The 18,906-nt window shown below is 34.7% G+C and overlaps 1 protein-coding gene across 1 annotated transcript in view; it reads right to left on the reverse strand.

Annotated features, from left to right (window-relative positions):
* The window catches only part of Task6 (TWIK-related acid-sensitive K[+] channel 6), a 101,923-nt gene continuing 83,017 nt past the window's right edge, over positions 1-18,906 (reverse strand). Inside the window, exons 2-7 of the mRNA XM_034318244.2 lie at positions 6,642-6,772; positions 5,546-5,881; positions 4,273-4,428; positions 3,897-4,072; positions 2,838-3,167; positions 1-1,981 (exon numbers count right to left, since the gene is read on the reverse strand). Coding sequence (XP_034174135.1) covers positions 1,667-1,981; positions 2,838-3,167; positions 3,897-4,072; positions 4,273-4,428; positions 5,546-5,672 — 1,104 coding nt within the window. The 5' untranslated portion in view covers positions 5,673-5,881; positions 6,642-6,772 and the 3' untranslated portion in view covers positions 1-1,666. The remainder of the gene's footprint in view (positions 1,982-2,837; positions 3,168-3,896; positions 4,073-4,272; positions 4,429-5,545; positions 5,882-6,641; positions 6,773-18,906) is intronic.

Consider the following 18,906-nt stretch of genomic DNA (forward strand, 5'->3'; position numbering starts at 1 on the left):
GGCCAGCCATGACTTTGGGAAGTCAAATACCCAAATTTCAAGCACTACATTTTTCATATTAAAACGACTAAAAAAATTTTAATAAATTTTTGCAATCTTCAGTATAGGTTTTGAAATTTAAGAAATTAAGAATGGAATCCTCGACTTCCGGGGTGCTTCCAGCGTCTAATCTTTAATCGCTTGTATCTTGGAAACAAAGCTTGAGATTACAAAATGATTCGATTCGTTTTAACATGTAGAATTTACATTCTTCATGAGATACAACCATTCTTGAGATACTCTGCACATATATATAGTATTTCTCTGTGTTTCTCATTCTCTTTCTCTCCCTCTCTCTCGTGCTTTTTTTTATTAATTCTTCTTGGCTACGGAACACATGATCACTCGCACACCCTTTCTTTTCCTTTGTACATGCATAACATCTGCTTCTGAGAATCAGTTCACCGCTTGATCGCGTCAGTGACAAGATTTCATGATTTTCTTATATCAAAATAATGAAAATGGAAGATTGTACCGTTTTTGAGGAATGTTATGGTGTCAAGTGAAGGGGATGTGATTTGTCGAAAATATTGTAAGAACGAGTAGAAATAATCGGAAGCACTTGGATTCCGTCCTTTTTGGAATACGCTTAGCTTAGACTATTACAGTTTTCCAAATTATTTCTTGAAAATAGCATTTCGATTCAATCTATCACTTGGTGATCACATATTTTTTGGTATTGATGATTTCTATCAAATTGTGTATTCGACGCGAGTTTAAATTATGACGATTGTAGGGCGTTTAAGTTGAATCTTGTCACCTCTGCGACATTCCGCTATAACCGTACCATTTTTTATTTTTACAAAGAAACAATAATCACGAGGATATTTTTGTTACCAAAAAAATTTAATCTTCTCCTAAAACTCCAAAAAATCTTCCTATAACCATGTATCAAAAAAATGTCTAAAACAATACTTTCCTTCATTTGGAAATAAGGATACCCTTCTAAATCTCGGCCCTAAATGACCGAGTACCTGCTATCAGAGGGTTAATCATCAAGAATTTACAATTTCCTCATTTATCATTCAACTACCCTCACCCTCCGATCTACAGTCTACAAAAACTCTAATTCAGATAAATAGAAACGAGAACCGGTTAGATTTACAGTTCCCATATGTAGAATCCATAGATAATTTACGGCACGGTTAACTGCGGTTGCTGGAAGGGGAGGCGGTGAATCGCCAGGGGCGAATCCAGAGGGGTGCAATCACCCTTTTCAAAAACTTACTACTATAAATTTCAAAAACAAATTAATTTACATTGCAAAATAAAACTACTTTCCCCACTATTTCAATTTCCATATTTCTATTCTTCTAACAAAATAAATTAAATTATTTATAATCGTCTCATTTTTAACACGAAATTAATCAATCGATTAAAATTTCAAATCGTAGATGAAAATAAAAATGTATATAATTTTACACCCCCCAAAGGGGTGCTTCTGAATCCGTCCCTGAGAGCGTACAGAGGGTTAAAAATTCGTTGAAGCGTTCGCCGACAAAAAGCTCTCTCTTTCGAGTCTCATCATAATCAATCAGTTTGTCTCTACATCTGAAACAAAGGAGCCTCAGATGGACACCCGTCGCGGCAGTTGTATCAGCAGAGTTCCGACGGCGGTCGACGATCGTCAGATGCTGGCGCGATGTTGATGCAACGGCGGCAGTTGCAGCAACGGCGTCAACGGGGGCGGGCGTAGGTCACTGCGCATATTCAAAGTTGGCAGCTGCTGCATCGGCAGCAGGTGCGAGATCTTACCGGGCGAGCGACGGACCGTGAACCGTGGTCTCCGTCGTTTCTTCTGGAATCCGCTGCAGCGGCAGCTGCAGACCGACGTCTCGTCGTCCAACGATATCGTGTCACCGTGGTTTCCTACTTGGCCCGATAATATCGAGCCGTTCGCCGTTATCACGTCGCCCTCCAGGCGCACCGCTCCTTGCGCAGCCTGCGTCATAACAATTTCCTTTTTTGTTTCGAATCGTTATGCTGCTACTCGCCGCGTACGATCGCGATACTACAGGAACTGTTAAGAGGATGTTGCTGGGTTTTCTTTTTTCTTTTTTTTTTCTTTTTTTATTTCTTTTTGCTCATCATCGCTTTCTGGTTCGGGTAGAGGGACTCGTTGGATACTTTTCTTGTATTGATTGCGGGATACGAGGCTGGGGACACGAGCACCCGGGGCGCGTTAACCCTTTACGATCGCAACGTCACGTGTGACGCGGTGTTGCTTCGCCGTGGAACTTTTAGTAGTCGGGATGAATTTTTTTTTTTTTTTTATTGTTGAAGAAGGAGTTTGATAGTAATTGTAGGGAAGAGCAAAATTGAAGATTCTGATAATTTTTGCAGTAATTGTAGCGAGGAACAAACTCGAAGATTTTGATGAATTTAATAGTAATTGTAGTCAGGAACAAAATTGAAGATTTTGGTAATTCTGATAGTAAATTACTGATAGTAAAACGTAAATTGCAAAATATATAAATATCGATTATTTTTGACATTACTTGATTCATAATCCTACAATCACAAATATAGAGAATTTAAAATTGCGACCGAAAAGATGAAAATAATTCTTGCTTTATTTTCATCCTCATCATATTTCAGGTATAAACTATATTCGCGAATTTCATAAAAAGAACATCGGTTAAACGGACGAGTTAAAAATGAAAAAATCCGATTCCATCAGAAATATATGTTCCAAACGATCATTTATCGATCGATTAAAATTTCATGGTAACCCATATCTATGCCGAAAATATTTTTCTAAAGATCAATACTTGGCTGGTAGCAGCGAGATTCCTTACCTGAAGAGCTTCAGCCTCGTCTCGCCTTTCGTCCTCGGTGTTCATTGTGACAAATCTCAGCACCAATAAATTGAGGGAGGCAGCGACGATAGCCAAACCGAACAGGATGAATATCAGAGCGAACATCACGTATTCGGGCTTGTTGTCGAGCGCGTTGTCCTTTTGCAACGCGACCATGTCGCCGAAACCGATGGTTGTCAGTGTGATGAAGCAATAGTAGATGGAATCGAAATACGACCATCCTTCGTATCTAGAAAACGCTGCTGCGCCTCCCGCAATTGTTAAGCAAGATAAGGTCGTCACCACGCAGATTAGATTTATTTCTGAGGCCTGGAAATTACATGATTCTCACGATTATTTATTGTCAACTATATTGGAAAAATTCTGGATTTTTTATTAAAATTTTCTATACAGAAAGAGACTAAATTAAAATGGAAAAAAATTCATACGAATAGGGTGAAAATTGGAAAATTCAAGGATCTGTACAGTAGACTCTCGTTATATTGCCGCAGACAGCACTGCAGCAGCAGAAAATTTGTCAAGCTTTCAAGCTTTCATTTAGAGAAAAATAGGGAAGATAAAAATGGATCATTTTCATAAGCTATAATAGTGAAAGAACTAGAGGTGAAATCGCTTAAGTGGCAATATAACGAGAGCCCACTATATTTTTTAAACAAATTCGAAACCAGCAAAATGATGACTTAAACTCCCCTTAATTTCGCCTAAAACAAAATTTCTATCATCGAAAAGAAGAGAATGATTAATCTTACATGAAATAATTCGTAAGTTAAGAAATAAGTGAAATAGGTCAGTATATAGTCAGACGCACTACTCTGTAACCAAACTCCCGATATTTTATTCAAAACTATTTTTGTATTCTGTAAATTTCATACACGTTCTACTGTTCTAATCCTGTTTTGAATTTTGAAAAAGCTTTATCTGAAATTCAACTGTAAAGAATAACTTTGACTAGTAACTTTAGAATGTAAATGCAACGAGCTTGGTTCTCCGACATTCATAGCATTTAAAGTATAATTTATATGGAGTTTATAGTTTTACCTGGACATCCTTACAGTTAAGAAGCTTCTTTACGTTCCGTATTACGACGGATGAGAATTTATTCAAACGCTCTCCTATGCTCTGGAACATTACGAGTCCTAACGGGATGCCGACGATCGCGTAGAACATCGTGAACAGCTTACCGCTTATGGTGTTTGGCGTTGAATGTCCGTAACCTATAAATTACATTGTAACTGTAGTATAAGTACCCTTTGACAATTCCTTTCCATTGTACATTTGTGATTAAAACAGGAAAAATAATTATTATTTCATTAAGAATTCTGAAATGTTTTTTTTTTTTTTTTCTTTTGGATATTGTGATGGTAATTTTCGATGGGTGAATTAAATTCAGGGAAATAATTCATCCGGAACGTACCAATAGTGGTGAGGACCGTGGTTGCATAATAAAACGCTCCGGCGAATTTCCACTGTTGACCGGCTTTATGAGGTTCCGTCTTCAGCACCACTGTTTCCATGATCTTGAAGTCGTCCTCGCTAATATTGTACTTGCGTATAACCATCTTTTCAATGGCTGTCAACAAAGCAACGTCCAAACCAATTAATCCATACATTTTCTACTGTCAAATATGTTTAAGGGTTGATGATGACCGATATTATAAATGTAATTAGTCAAATAATTAACAAAGGAGAAGATTTTCTATACTCATTCAAAATAGAAGACTAAAGTATTGAATTAAAAGATTAATTTTTAATACATTTCAAATTTATATATTTTACCAAAAATATTTATTTCTATTGTGGTTGCAAAGATAATTTTGGAAATTTCAGAAATGTACCTGTAATCGGTACACGTGAGACTCGAAGCGGAAAACTTGACATAAACGAAAAAGAAGCAATTCAAAGTTTCACCTGTGAGGCGACAGGAAATCGATACTTTTAACAAAATTACACCTCAAGCCATACAACTTGTTTCCGCCTGAACTGATCCTAGCTTAGTGCCTGAAAGTGGCAAAATCTTCGTGATCGTATCCTTTCGTTTAAACAAGAAAAAACTAAGAAGATTTAGAAACATTGCTCAGATATCTCCAGGATCTAGACTCGGACGATTCTACTTATTTCAGTGACTATTCTTATCGATTTAAAGTGTTAATATGTTAAATGTTATGGAAGTTATTCTAAGCTAGATCGCCTAGGTAACGTTAATTTAAAGTTTGAATTAAAAAAATGAAACCTGCATTAATATTATAATAATTTTGTAAGATAGGAAATTGAAAAATGGAACTATGGATTGCTGAATAATAATAACTGAAAAGCATTCATATTTTTGCAGCTGAAGTTTTCTCGATGCTATTCTAATTACCATGACCAACAAAATTAATTAAAAAAGTAATCAAATTTTCAATAAATCAAGAATTTCATTCTAAAATTATCGAGATCAATTTTCCAACTGGAAAATCCAACCTTCCTGTTCGAATCATCAATTTATCATAGTGAACATTTGAAACCTCTGTACCATTTGTTTAACTTTATCAATCAAATCACTGGTATTATTGTTGTATTGTTTTAAAACATCGAATCACAGGTATTATTAAAGCTTCTAACAATGTCAAACAAATTGAATAAACAGAGCGGCAGAAGAATCTGCTAGAACCTCATGATGTTTGAAGTTTCATCGAGAGAAAATGTACCGTCCAATGCTTCCTTGCGTCGTTTCTCCGTCTCGGACTCGAGAACGTCGAAGATTGCAGCGCCGACGAGGAGGTAAGTGAACGTGAAGACGATCAACGATATGGTCCGGACGTTTTGCTTCTTCATTCTCTAGTGAGCCACATGCTCACTAGCAGGGCCCCGGCCCTAACTACTTGCATCGCTCAGTGGGGTACCATTTGGTGTGCCGGGCCCATTACGACCCCTTTTTCTCACAGACGATGCTCGGGGGGCCCTTTTTCTCTTTACCGAGCGCTACAGACCCGGCACGCGACTCCTCTTCTTCAGGCTGTCTTCTTGAAACCTCTTCCTTTCATCTGAAAAATTTATTCACCTCTGTCATTAATTTATAAGTCAGAAAATTAACCCTTAACCAATATCATCCATCTATCAAACGTGGAAATTCTAATTTTCAAAACAGAAAATGATTGCAATATAGTAATCTCTTTAATATTTTGAGAAATCTACTTAAATTTAGAATATTATCAATAAAAATAATTTATTGGTGGTACTTCTAAGAAATAGTTAAAAAATCATTATTTCTCAAATTGATTTAATATATTTAAATTTCGTACAGCTTAAACCAATTTTGTCTCTGAATGCAAATGCACGTGTTGCACTCTCGAATTATGCACCTGATAAATTCTCTTATCATTAGCTACGATAAATCCAATAATACTGATAGATAAAACAAGCCAGAATTTCTCTCGCCACGAGATAACAATAATTGAATATTACTTATAACGATGGAACAAAGAAGAAAATTGTAAGCGGTCACGCAAAGGAAGATCTCGTGACGGTAAAGTGGTTTTTCGAGCGAACACCGGATATTCCTATTCGTTCTGTAGTTCGAGTGCCAGCAAAGGGTCTCTTTTTCAAACGTTCTGTGAACGAGCACCGGCCACGGTACAACGTTAACGGGGTTCGACGAAGATATAAAAAGGTATAATCGTCCTTGTCGCTAAAACGGGACTCTCTTTTGAGAATCGTTCTTTTCTCCTTCCAGTGAATTCAACCGAGAGATAACCGTGAGGAGGGTAGATCGAGCAAAAAATCTGCTGATATCGAAGGACTCACCTGCAGCCTGTTCCGGGTTTTCCTTTACGTGCGACGAAAGGTTGAGCAGAATGATATGGCAGTGCTTTCGCTGCTCCCACTGCCACGTTCCCTCCATTCCTCGGCTTAGCACCCAACCCTTTCAGTGCCGACTGGAATGGAACAGTAGAATTTTCATAAAACGCTTAATTAATTATTCCTTCGATTATTTATTGATTATGAAACGAATCGCATTGATTGTGCTTTGATTTATGGATTTTCAATTTTCAGATGTGATGAATGTTAAGGAGGTCATTGGTGAATGATATGTATTCAATATGATAGAATAATTAAAAAAGGAAATTGTAGTTCATATTATTTATGCAAGGAGTCAAGGGGAAACAGGACCGAATTAAGACTTCTGGGGCTTCAGGGCCATCAACCCCCTGGGTTGCTAAATTTGGTTAAAAATTTAAATTTATTTTAAATAGAATGAAACAAAATTTAATTATTCAATATTTTTTTACATAATAAATGTAAGGCTTAGAAGGGGTCTCCCTTAGCCTCCTTAGACTTTTCCTTAATCCGGCACTGAAAGGAAAGCCTAAAGATTGTAATTGAAAAATGGAATTGTTACAAATCTCGTTATACTATAGAATTTTAAGACAGATAATCAATACTTTAATAAATATTTAATATTAAGGTTTCAGTAAGATTTAAGGCATTTTATTTTTAGAATTTTATAATACAATTGTTACCCTGTCAATCTAATTTGTGTGACATAGAATCGTGAAGAAGCACAACATTTATTAATTTTTAATGTAGTATCGAGAGATTATTATAAACTGTTCCTTTTGTCTCTAATATTGAATTCATTCCTCAGAACTCCTCGAAGATGATTCCTTAATTGCCTTGAACAGTGCACGAGTACAAAGGAATCGAATATTATTAAATGCATAACGAAATTGCTTAAAGAGAAGCAGAGAAACATGCTATCCTACCAAATGCTGGATTAAGACTCTTAGAAACCCTAAGCACTTCGAAGATTTTAATACCTTCTTTTAACAAAAGTTAGCCAGCTTTCAATCAGTTAAATTGTAAATCTAAAATTATCAAAACATTTTTTTTTTAAATAAAATATGAGACAAATTCACGTACATAAAAAATTTAAAATTTAGAAAATTTTTGTGATGTCTCCCTATTTTTCCTGGTGCCCTAAGCACATTTTACTTACTGATTAATCCAGCACTGATCCTACCATTCCATTACATCTGCCGTGATTATTTCTTTAAACGTCAAAGACCGTGGCCTAGATATGAAATCGAGTAAAAATTGCAAGTCGGTGCACCTTTAATCTGTTTCACGTAGATATTTCTTTCTGTATAAGCTTCCTACCCACATCGATTCGAAGAACATCCGTCTCGATGGAAATCGATTAAAGGTGCGAGAACATTGTATCAAATAATTACAATGTGCGGGAAATTAAAAGATTGACCCATAGAAAGCCAATAGACCCATTTGGTTTAAGAAATGACTGGTTGTTCATTTATCAGGCGCAATTAGTTTTTTATATCTAATTATAGAGCTCCATTTTTTAGGGAGCCCCGTTATAAGCCTTCCAAATACAATTAAACGTTATTTAATTTTAATTAAGATAAATTTGAATTTTTAGATCAAGTTAGTTACCCAAAAGGAGTTCAGAATCTCTGATCTCTGTATATAATTACAAATTGAAATTTCATTGAAATAGATATTAAAGAAAAATATTTTCTATGAAGTGAGATAATTTCGTGATCATTGAATCATTACCGATTTGCTAATGGATTTTCTATGTTATCATAGAAGCATGAATAATGCATCCCTTAACGTAACGCCAATCCAACGTGTACTCATTATTGTTCCCTCAGCCTATTAAATCTGGATTTACCGTAATGGGTGGCGCTTTGTGACGAGGACGGGTTTATCGGGAAAAGTCAACGCCGGACATTCGCGTAATCGTGATTGCAGCATCGTGTGTCGTTGTCACGTGTTTAATTATGATCCTCCTCTATACACCGATCATCTGACTTGAATTATTCCGCATGGAAATTTTGTCAGAGGTAAAACTCACGTGAAATATCATTTCTACATAGAAACATTAACCAAATGAAAATTAATTCATGTAAACTTCTATATAATTTTGAGTTAAGAAATAAAAATTACTATTCCAATTTATAACGATAACATCTTATCAAGATCTTGAAAAATTCGCCTAAAAATAAAATTTAAAAAGTTTCCAAAGAAAGTTTTTTGTTAACAGTAAAGATTACTATTGTAATTTATAATGATAATTGAGATTTTGTTTCAACTTTACTTTGGGGCATACAAAATTATTGACTTTTATTTATACTTAAAAAATATGCGACAAAAAAGCAGTCAGAAATACAAGTTTTAACTCTAGGAATCCATTTGCTCAAAAGTTATTGAGGTTAGTTCGACGCCATATTGATTTCTATCTATAATCTCATTGGTGCAATAAACTAACCTAACTTAATCTAACACGTGCAAAGCATATCTATATCGACTTCCCTCATTGGAGGAATTATGGGTAGAAACTAATATGGCGTATCATAACACCAAAAGTAGGCTAAAGCGCTAAACTCTACATACACCCAACTTCTAAACATAAATTCTTAAAGTTAAAACTGTTATATTATTAGAACATATTATAAAAAATCAATAATTTTGTCTGTTCTAAAGTAAAGTTCAGCCGAAATCTTATCAAGATCTCAAGAAATTCTATTGACAAATAAAATTGAAAAACTTTCCAAATACCAAGTGTTTGTTTTTCCATAGAAACTTAAGGATATGCAAAAAAAATACTTCTCTCAGTGAAAAGTCACACAGATTTCCTAGAACCATTCTTCTTATGAATTATTCCTATCTCGACGAATGGTTTTCTATTTTCGCGAATCGAGTGTCATCACAGTTAAGGTTTTCAATCTTGGTTTTCACAGTGTCTCTCTAAGAGAGTGCCACAAGAGTACCCTTGAGATCTACAAGCTCTTGATTACACCACTTAGGATACGGTCGGGGCATTTCCAATAAGCCGACGTACTACCTATAGAAACTCTCCATTCATGTTAAGCGGCTGGTTGCCGGACAACTGTTCCAATGTAGCAATCAGAGGACAAGGTAAGGGTTAAGGGTCACTCGAGGGTAGATAAAATACACCCTTTAATTCGTATAGTTTCCGATGCTAGACGATTGTTTGATCTTACTTCGAGTCTTGATGAGGTTCGTTTAAAGTCTTTAATTATCTTGACGATGGATCCTATTGAGACCATCAACGTCTAAATCCAATCGGGTTTCATTGGGGTAAGCTGTACTGTCTGAAAGTATTTACTATACACGGGGAGAGATTAAACGGGAATTTCACGGATAAGATTACCGTGATCCTTGAAGCAACTTCGGTTAAAATAAGCTATACGTGAGATTAGTGACAATCTCCTGCCATTAAATTGATCTCTCTCCTATCTCTTATTGTTTTGGAATTAGTGATATCATTCGATATTTTATTTAATTTTTAATTTAGATTAATTTCTATATTTAATCTAAATTGATTTTTAATTAATATTCAATTTTTAAATTAGATTAATTTTTGATATTTCATAATTTAATTTATAAACAAAATTGATAATTAAAAAAATTATTTATCAACACTTTCAAAATTATTATATAAAAATTGTTAAATTTCTCTCTTTGAATTTTAACAAAACAATTCAAAATTAGAATTATCCCTGAGTTACGTTTGGGGTTTTAAAAAAAATTGTTGAATTACTCTTTAACGAAGCTCATTTATTACCGTGCGCTGTACAAATTCGTAAAAGGGAATTAGCGTTACGGTTGCTGTTAAAAATATACGCAGGCTAATTAGGAGAGGCATTTAAGGTATTAAAAAGTTTCAACTTTGATGTTTGAAATTAAAGCTGATATTTTCATCCGAACTGAGGGTTATTTTCAATTTATTTTCCTTTAATCCACAGAGTATGATAATATTTATAATGTATTAAAGTTGCATTAGTTATGAAACAATTTAATATTTACACATGTTTTAATATTTGTTTATGCTGTGTATTTTTACACCAGTCACATGTACAACATATTTCTGTTAATTAGCATCTCATAACATTTTTAATCTCAAAAATTATTATTCTTGTTTTTAATAAATAATTTTCAATTAATTTTCAATGCTAATCTTGGATACTCTTTTATATATCCATACTACTGAATTTCTCAGACTACTCTAAAACTCACGGGATTTAAAAAAAAAAGCCCAAAATTGAAATAGTACAATAACTGTATTAATTACTGTTCTAATTACTCACTGCTCATTATGTGACACTTGAAAAATCGACAGAATTTCTTTTTTTAATTACTTCATGAAATTATCGTTCAGGACATTGATTTATCAATCAGATAAATTGACAGGAAATCGTTGGTCCTTAAAATATCCCAAAGGGTGAAGCGCATTCTTGGACTGACAGTCAGGAGTGTAAATTTGTAACCGGATCCGAGGTTGCGCGGAACCTAAACTCCGGGCAGGCAGGCAACTTCTCAGGTTAATTTTGCAAGGACGATTCGTGATTGCTCGTATAATCTGGCTGCTGGTTAATTCGTTCTCCTGACAGAATTTAGTCTGCCGGGTTTCCGGTTAGTGGCACGAGATCTCCGGCTGCTTCATAAAATTTGCAACATGAACGTTGCAAATGTACCTATTCCCTGCATTTCGAAACCTTCGAATTAATACTGATTTCCGCGTCCACGGATCTAAAATTGTCCTCCGCGAAACCTACTTTTGTATTCACGGCTATTGATCCAGAACTCTAATTCTGTCGTTGCTTCCTTGAGAAACGTTCCTTGGATATAATGAATGACCAAATGCAAGATATTCTATGTATAGAGCATCCCTTTTCAATTTGCCCATTGTTAAATAATTGAATGATCAATTATTCAAATCCTTGGACAAAAGAGCAATAATTTTAATTAAATTTTAGATTCTATGAATTTTTAATTTACTTATCAATGAAACTTCGCCACTTTAGAAAGCTCATTAAACTGAACACGTCTATATTTCATTTTAAGAACAGAAGATTAATTTTTTAATAATTAAAATAATAATTAAAATTAGTTACTCCATGTATTTTAAAGTAAAATTAAAATACTTAACTGCGATTATCAGTAATCAGTAAAATGAATTCAATTTAACAAAAAAATTGGAAATGAAGAATAGAAGCATATTGTATTACTAATCCTTCCTCATTAAAGTCTATTAATCAACGTATTACTTATTCATTAATATTGAAAAGGAGCTACAATGAATAAAGCATGAAGGACAAAAGGGTAATTAATATTAATATCAGGCTACGTTTTCAGATGCTTATCGCGTTAAGTTTATCTGAAGATGGTAACTCTTCTTCTGAAAACTAAAGTTGAAACGAAGTTTCGTGCGGCGTAGCGTCGGTGTTCTTAAGTCTACGTCGGCTTTCATTGCAAAGTTACACGGAATCAAGGCAAACATAATGCGCTTTTAACGTTGAACCAGCAGCACTGATTATAAACTAAGTTCGCGAACAGGGTTGCCTCGTATTAACGTTACTGTCAATGTTGTGTAAATTTGATAGGGGGACAGTATCGCAAAACGATCAGCACGCTCGCAAATGGTAGCCGCTGCGCTGTGCAACGCGTGAACGCAATTTCATTTGTCGAGACCGGATACGAAAAAGGTTTATTTCGATTCACTTATGTGACTTAGTGTAAGATAGTGTTACGAGTCGTGAAATGTGGAATACTATTACAGTGTGCCATTTTTCTATCTGCGATTTAACTTCGTTTGAGTTACCTTGTGGAATTAGATGAGAATGATTCAATGACAGCTGGAGACACGAGTGATTAATCATTTATTGGATGAATCGATGCATAGAAGATGAAGCATGCCAACTATCAACGGTGTAGCCCAGCTAGGATCGACGCTGGTGTCGAACTGAGGCCGTTTCCGACCTCGACTGGAGCAGGCTCCTGAGTTTATGAAAATAAATGCGTGCACAAAAACAGAAGCCGGCAGAGTTGGTATCACGCTCGAGACAGGGATAATCCCTTAGCCTAAACATTCGGATTAACGGCAAGCGGGGACAGCCGTGTCGAAGCGCTTGAAATGAAAAGAGAGTTCAAAATCAAACGGTTTCATTTCTAACCCGCCTATCTCAAACAAGAACACACTGATTTTTAATTACGAGAAATTCAACTAATTAGCATTAACGAGCTTTCGATTCTAACCACCTGGGATCCACCGAATGGATGACAGAAACTCGACAAAAACTTTCCTGAAATTTCTTCGTTATTTCGTTGAAAACTTGCCCATTTACTTTGAAAGTTACTAACAACTTATATCGTGCAATATTGGTGGAAATTATTAGGTGCGTGCAAAAGTTTTCATTCACTTTTCAAATATAAATGAAATGAAGAATTGCAATAACAATATCCAATATTTTAATCAAAATTTTATTTCAAATATATCAAATATTTTATATCAAAAAATTTTAGATCATTGGAATATTTAGAATTTGGACTATTTTATTAATTATAGTTTAATTAGCTGTAATATGAAACGTGATTTTCCATGAAATTCATACTCGCCTAATTAACAGTAAAAATTATAGAATATAAAAATTTAAAAATCTAAAATTTTAGTAGAATACCGTGGCACAAATTCATTACGAGTTCTCGTTATTACACCATTTAAATTGTTCATTAACACAAAAGGCAGGTTAATTAAAGAAACGAAGGTAATTTGAAATAATTGCCTTCTTCGTCCTCAAAGTGTTGAACGATACAAGGTTATTTTATTATTTAAAAAATAATCAAGTAAAATTATTTATCTTTAATTATTTTAAATAGACTTTAATTAATAAATTATAATTTTTATTTTATGAAGAGAATTGTATTTTTTATTACATCTCACTGCCTCTATAAATTTCCAGCAAATACCTTCTGGCTCCTCCTTTTCTAAAAATTTAGTGAAAATTACGACAGCATTAGCTCGCTGTTCCTGTTACTATATAAGAAAGCATGTTTCCCGAGGGATGTGTAGAGGCTGCGTGACCTGAGTTTCAGACGCTGCATCATGCACTTATTTCTTGACATTTCAATCGTAAGTTCGAGTTTACAACTAATTTCGATTCTTGCACTTCGAGCTTCTGGAAAATGGAATGCTTGAGATTCTCCTGAAATTGGACTCATAAATTGAACCATTCAGCAAACATAATTTTTCTGCCATCGAGCATCACTTAACCCTTTGCATTGCTAAGGGTATTTTCCATTTGGATTTTCTTCTCCCCTGTTTTATTGCCTAAATAACAATGCACATATGTGGTTCAAAGTCCCAGAAGATGATAGCAATATTCATTAATAATAAGACGTGTATGTCTCCTCAAAGAAGAAAGGGTTAACACGTCCAGCGCCACAGTAGAATAAGTCAGATATAGTCAGACATATAATAGAAAGAATCATTACAGATATTATAAATTTTTAATACAATAATTCATTTTTAAAATTGAAAAATTTTTTTAATGTAATACTTTAGTTTGTTATTTTATAATATGAGCTTGAAATTATGAAGCCTGCATTACAATTAAAGATATTAAATATTTAAATATTTGCAAATATAAATTTGAAATACCCAAGTAGTACTGGATAATTCTACTGGTATATTTTCCTCTATTAAATTAAAGTACACAACGAGGTCTATAAATACAACTTTAATAAAACATCCAAAGGCTATCTCAATTACCATTTTCCACTGATAATTCAAATCAATCGTTTATTTTCGCTCGTTCAAGCGACGAGAACAGTTTCCTTAACCAATAGCAAGCTGTTTTTTTTAAATATCCTTTATTTTCCGCTCGTTTTGCATTTCCTGTGCCAATAAACACGCTCAACTATTCCTCTTTCCGTCGAATCGTTTTGTTTCCATCGTCATCTTTTTTTTTCCGCCTCGTTTCCGTCACTCTGTTTCTCCGCTTTCCAACAGTTTCATGCTTCTTCGTCTTCTCGTTTCCATTCCCTCTTTATCCCACTTGTCCGATTTTTCGTCTCTCGTCCCGTCGAAATTACCTTGGCCCCGGATAAACGCAGGAGCTTTGGAAATCCGTTGCCAAGAGAATTTGCAATGGTAAGTGATCGTGGGACTTAAGATTAGGATCTTCGTCTTAGCGTCTACTTTCTTCCATCCCTCCCTCCCCTGTAACTGTATTATTGTCCTTTTTCATATTCTTAAACGCGATACTTAGTCGCAATTAAACGGATTTATTATCAAGAGCTTCTTATTTTTAAGTCCACTTCGTTTCACGTTGAATCGTTTTATTATCCTGATTATCATTATCACTATCATGTTTGCATTTCTTATATCGGATTAAACTCAAGATTTTTAAATTATTCAAATTCCATCGTGAAGGAATTGTAAAATTAATTAATTATTTATTTGAGTAAAGTAGACTTTTCCATTTTAATTTTTTCGATATTAATATTGACACTCAATTTATGGGTCGTGTCAATTTGATGATGTCATCTATGGCAGTCCTCTAGTAGAAAAAATCCTACGACTGGAAGGGGCAGTGCATGGGGTAGGGGAGGTCTATAACAAGGACCAGGACCCAGAAACCCAGGAGTGCCAAAGGTAAGGACACAAACAGGGAACGTATAACGTTATAATTATCCCTCCTACTTTTACATAGCCTATTGAATTTACATACCCTTAATTGAATAAATTACACCTCAAGTACTTTCCTTGTGAGTGCATATGTACTCGACGAATTTTCGAATTCAATTTTCTCGAAAACGAAAGCTCAAACTAAAAAAATCTATTCTTTTTTTCGCCTTATTTCTGATTATATAATCATCCCCTACTCGGTTATACTACCCAACATGAGACACCCTCTATATACACTACACGACTTGGTATCTCGTCCCTTCTGCCACCTACGTCATATCCCCACTTCGGGAAACTTTCCCCCTCTACTACTCCCTCCTACGTCATATGCGTCTCTGTTACCCCTACCTCTGGCAATTCTGCACAAAACCAGCGGAAATCTACAGTGGAGGGGATGCATCTCCTCTTTCTCTAAAGAAACCAACCATGCTCGGTGCTGTACACAACACCTTCCAAACTATTTCATCTGATTACTTTCAGAGAGAACAGTACAGTTAAAAAATTTAAGGTAAAGAAATAGACAACACAGAAAATATCCTCAATTCCCATTGACTTTTCGACTTCCATTTGTTACACCATTTCACAATTTCCTCTTGGTCGAAGAATCTACCTTAACTTTTAACCTAACCACCTTTTACGATCGTTCAAGATAATGAAAATGCACTTTTCCATTGAATGGAAAGAGTACAAAAAGAAAAACAGACGATCGATGCGACATCAGACAATCGCATAAGACAAATTTAAGTCTCGTAGTTTGAAATCAAATCATTTTAGTCATTTTAAATTAATGTTTCATACCGTCGGTCTAGATTGGCCTCTGCCTTGTCTTATTGAGTTTACGTTAAATTGCTTCTATGTCGCTCATCCACGTCCGTTTCTCCATTTTTATCAACGGCGAATCCATCTCTGTCGTGTTTCCGCATCCGGTGGAAGGAGCAGTGGTTCCTTCGAGTGAATTGCCATGGAAATTCCCGCGGTAACCTAAATCAATCCGACGATTGCGATCAGAATCGCGGAAACGATTTTTCACCTTTGTCACGAGGAAAACGGAAATCTCGACACGTCGGTGCATCAGATTTGTACCGTAAATAATGAAGATGTATAGATACGGAAGGGTGAGCTTCGCGAGATTAGATTGTCGCGCATCCAAAAAGACGGAATTTCATGACATAAAAGTATTGTGAAATGACGCTTATGGTACATCGAATTAAAGCTTAAAGTCTGAAGAAAATATTTACATACGAGATTCATTAATATTCCTAAAAGAAAATGGCTGGTTCTTCACTGAACTGGACATTCTTTAAAATCAGACATTGTTTATTATAATTAGCAACTATTTATTTCATGCTCGGAATATCGATGAAGCGTTTATATGGTTATTTTCCTTAAATTCTAAGCTTTAATTTGACATAGCATAAGTACCGTTTCATAATACTTTTATGTCATCAAATTATGGCAAAATTTCTTCATTTCGAAATTGGCCATTTAACAACCTAATACATTTGTATGGCAAAGCGTGGGTGTACGCGCCGTATTTGTTCGGCTTAATGAACGATGGAAAGCTACTAAAGACTACAGTTACTCGCTGATCGGTTTCACCGATGCTGTTTTGAGCAATGGAAAGCAATACGTAGACAGCCCCGAACGTTTCATAAAATCGAACGAGGGTACTGCAGTGTGCACACGCTGCATTGCGCACCGTCGAACTTTTCCCTCGTAAAAGTGTGCTCTCCCCAAATGCATGCACAGTATCGCGTGCAACACGTTTCCACGAGCACGAAAATTCAGCTGCATGCACGAAAAGTGTTTCGTATATTTGTACGTAACGTTGTTCGTTCTCCTTTGAATTCGTATAAGAGCACAAGATTCTTTACGCTCTTTCACTTTAACCCACTTCAGATTCAATTTGAAACTTGTTTTTTTAATCATATTAGTTCTTTACCCTCTTTCATTTGAACCACTTCGAATTCCATTGGAAATGGTTTAAATGTAAATATATTAGGTGCCGTTAATATTACACTTCCATAATTACTTTTTTTAATTTAAATATTTTCCCGAGTTTTCGTATATTTGAAAAATGACACCAGAGTATAATAACAAGAAAAATTAATTTAATAATTGAGGTTGCTATGATTTTTTAATAATAAATCTTTAATTAAAAGAAAAAAGAAGGCACAGAATTAATTCATCATAAATTATGATAAATTTATGGGAATTAATTTATCATAAATTAATTTTGACAAATATAATAGTAAAAAGAAATGATATGAATTTAGAAGCAGCGATGGAGTTATTGTTTTCTCGTATCGTTTCACCCAATGTCCCAACCCTGGTCAGGTAGCTAGTTTAATGGGGCCAATTATTACTTGGCCGCATCATTCAATAATATTGGTTATTATTTCTTTGATTGCGCCTTCCGAGAACTTGTTTCTTCCCGGTCGGTACCTATTATTTCCGCTGAATTAAAGATAACAACGAGCTTCCACCGCGAATCGAAGGATAAGACGATCTTTCATTCGAGATGGACATTCCGTATTATTTATTTTTAGAACGTTAGATAGAGTAATTAGGAAAAAATGAATTTATGAAGAAATCATTGTTAATTGAATGTTAATATACCAGGTAATTAATTGAAGAAAAAGATGATTAATAGAAATGCAAATTTCTTGATTACAATCCAAACATTGGTCCAGACTCTGCTCTTCAATGAGTAAAATTCATATTAATATTTGTATTATTAACTTACTATATTTGTATTAACGTTACAAATAAAGTATAGATACACGTAGAAAAATTGCAAAAGTAATTTTATCGTTTACTGTGAGCATACACTGGAGTATCGTGAATTTCCTTCGACCATCGGTGTCTGCCATATAATCGACCTATACCACTTCCTCCGCATAAGTAAACATATTTAATCCACTCCAGCTGCATTAATCTTACAGATGCAATGTATATATAAAGATTTAGAGAGCAATTTTATCGGTTTACCTTCGACAGGGCACTGGAATATCATGAATTTCTTTCGACTGCCATGTCTGACTATAATTGATTTATACTACTTACTCCCGGTATAAGTGAAGTACAGTATCGAGTAAAGTAGGCTTCACCCTCTAATTTTTGATAATACAATCATCGTTTATTTTACAAATAAATTTTAGTAATATTATTATCATTATTTATTAAATTTTACAAGCCAGGGATTAACATTTTTTACTGAATGTCGAGCTATATTTGTCAAAGTGTAATTAAGATATTAATCGTCTATAATATAATAAAATTAATATTTTTTTTCTGATATGTAAATAATGTAAGTTATTTTTTATTTAAGAAAAGAAAAGCCCACGGTTAAATATTTTCCCATTTCTCATTCATGAAAAATACGACGCACGGCTGAAACAAAATCACAAGTACAATTCTTCATTGAAAATAAAGTTAGCTCTCTATATCCCCGTAGAACCGATGAACCGACAATCTCGCAAGCCATCAATTCAATTACCTCGATGAATCAAATTTCTTCGACGTAGTCGCACGGTTCAGTAATGGGCCCGTGAAATCAAC

This window comes from Osmia lignaria, chromosome 6 (assembly GCF_051020975.1).
Source record: "Osmia lignaria lignaria isolate PbOS001 chromosome 6, iyOsmLign1, whole genome shotgun sequence".
NCBI classification, from domain to species: domain Eukaryota; kingdom Metazoa; phylum Arthropoda; class Insecta; order Hymenoptera; family Megachilidae; genus Osmia; species Osmia lignaria.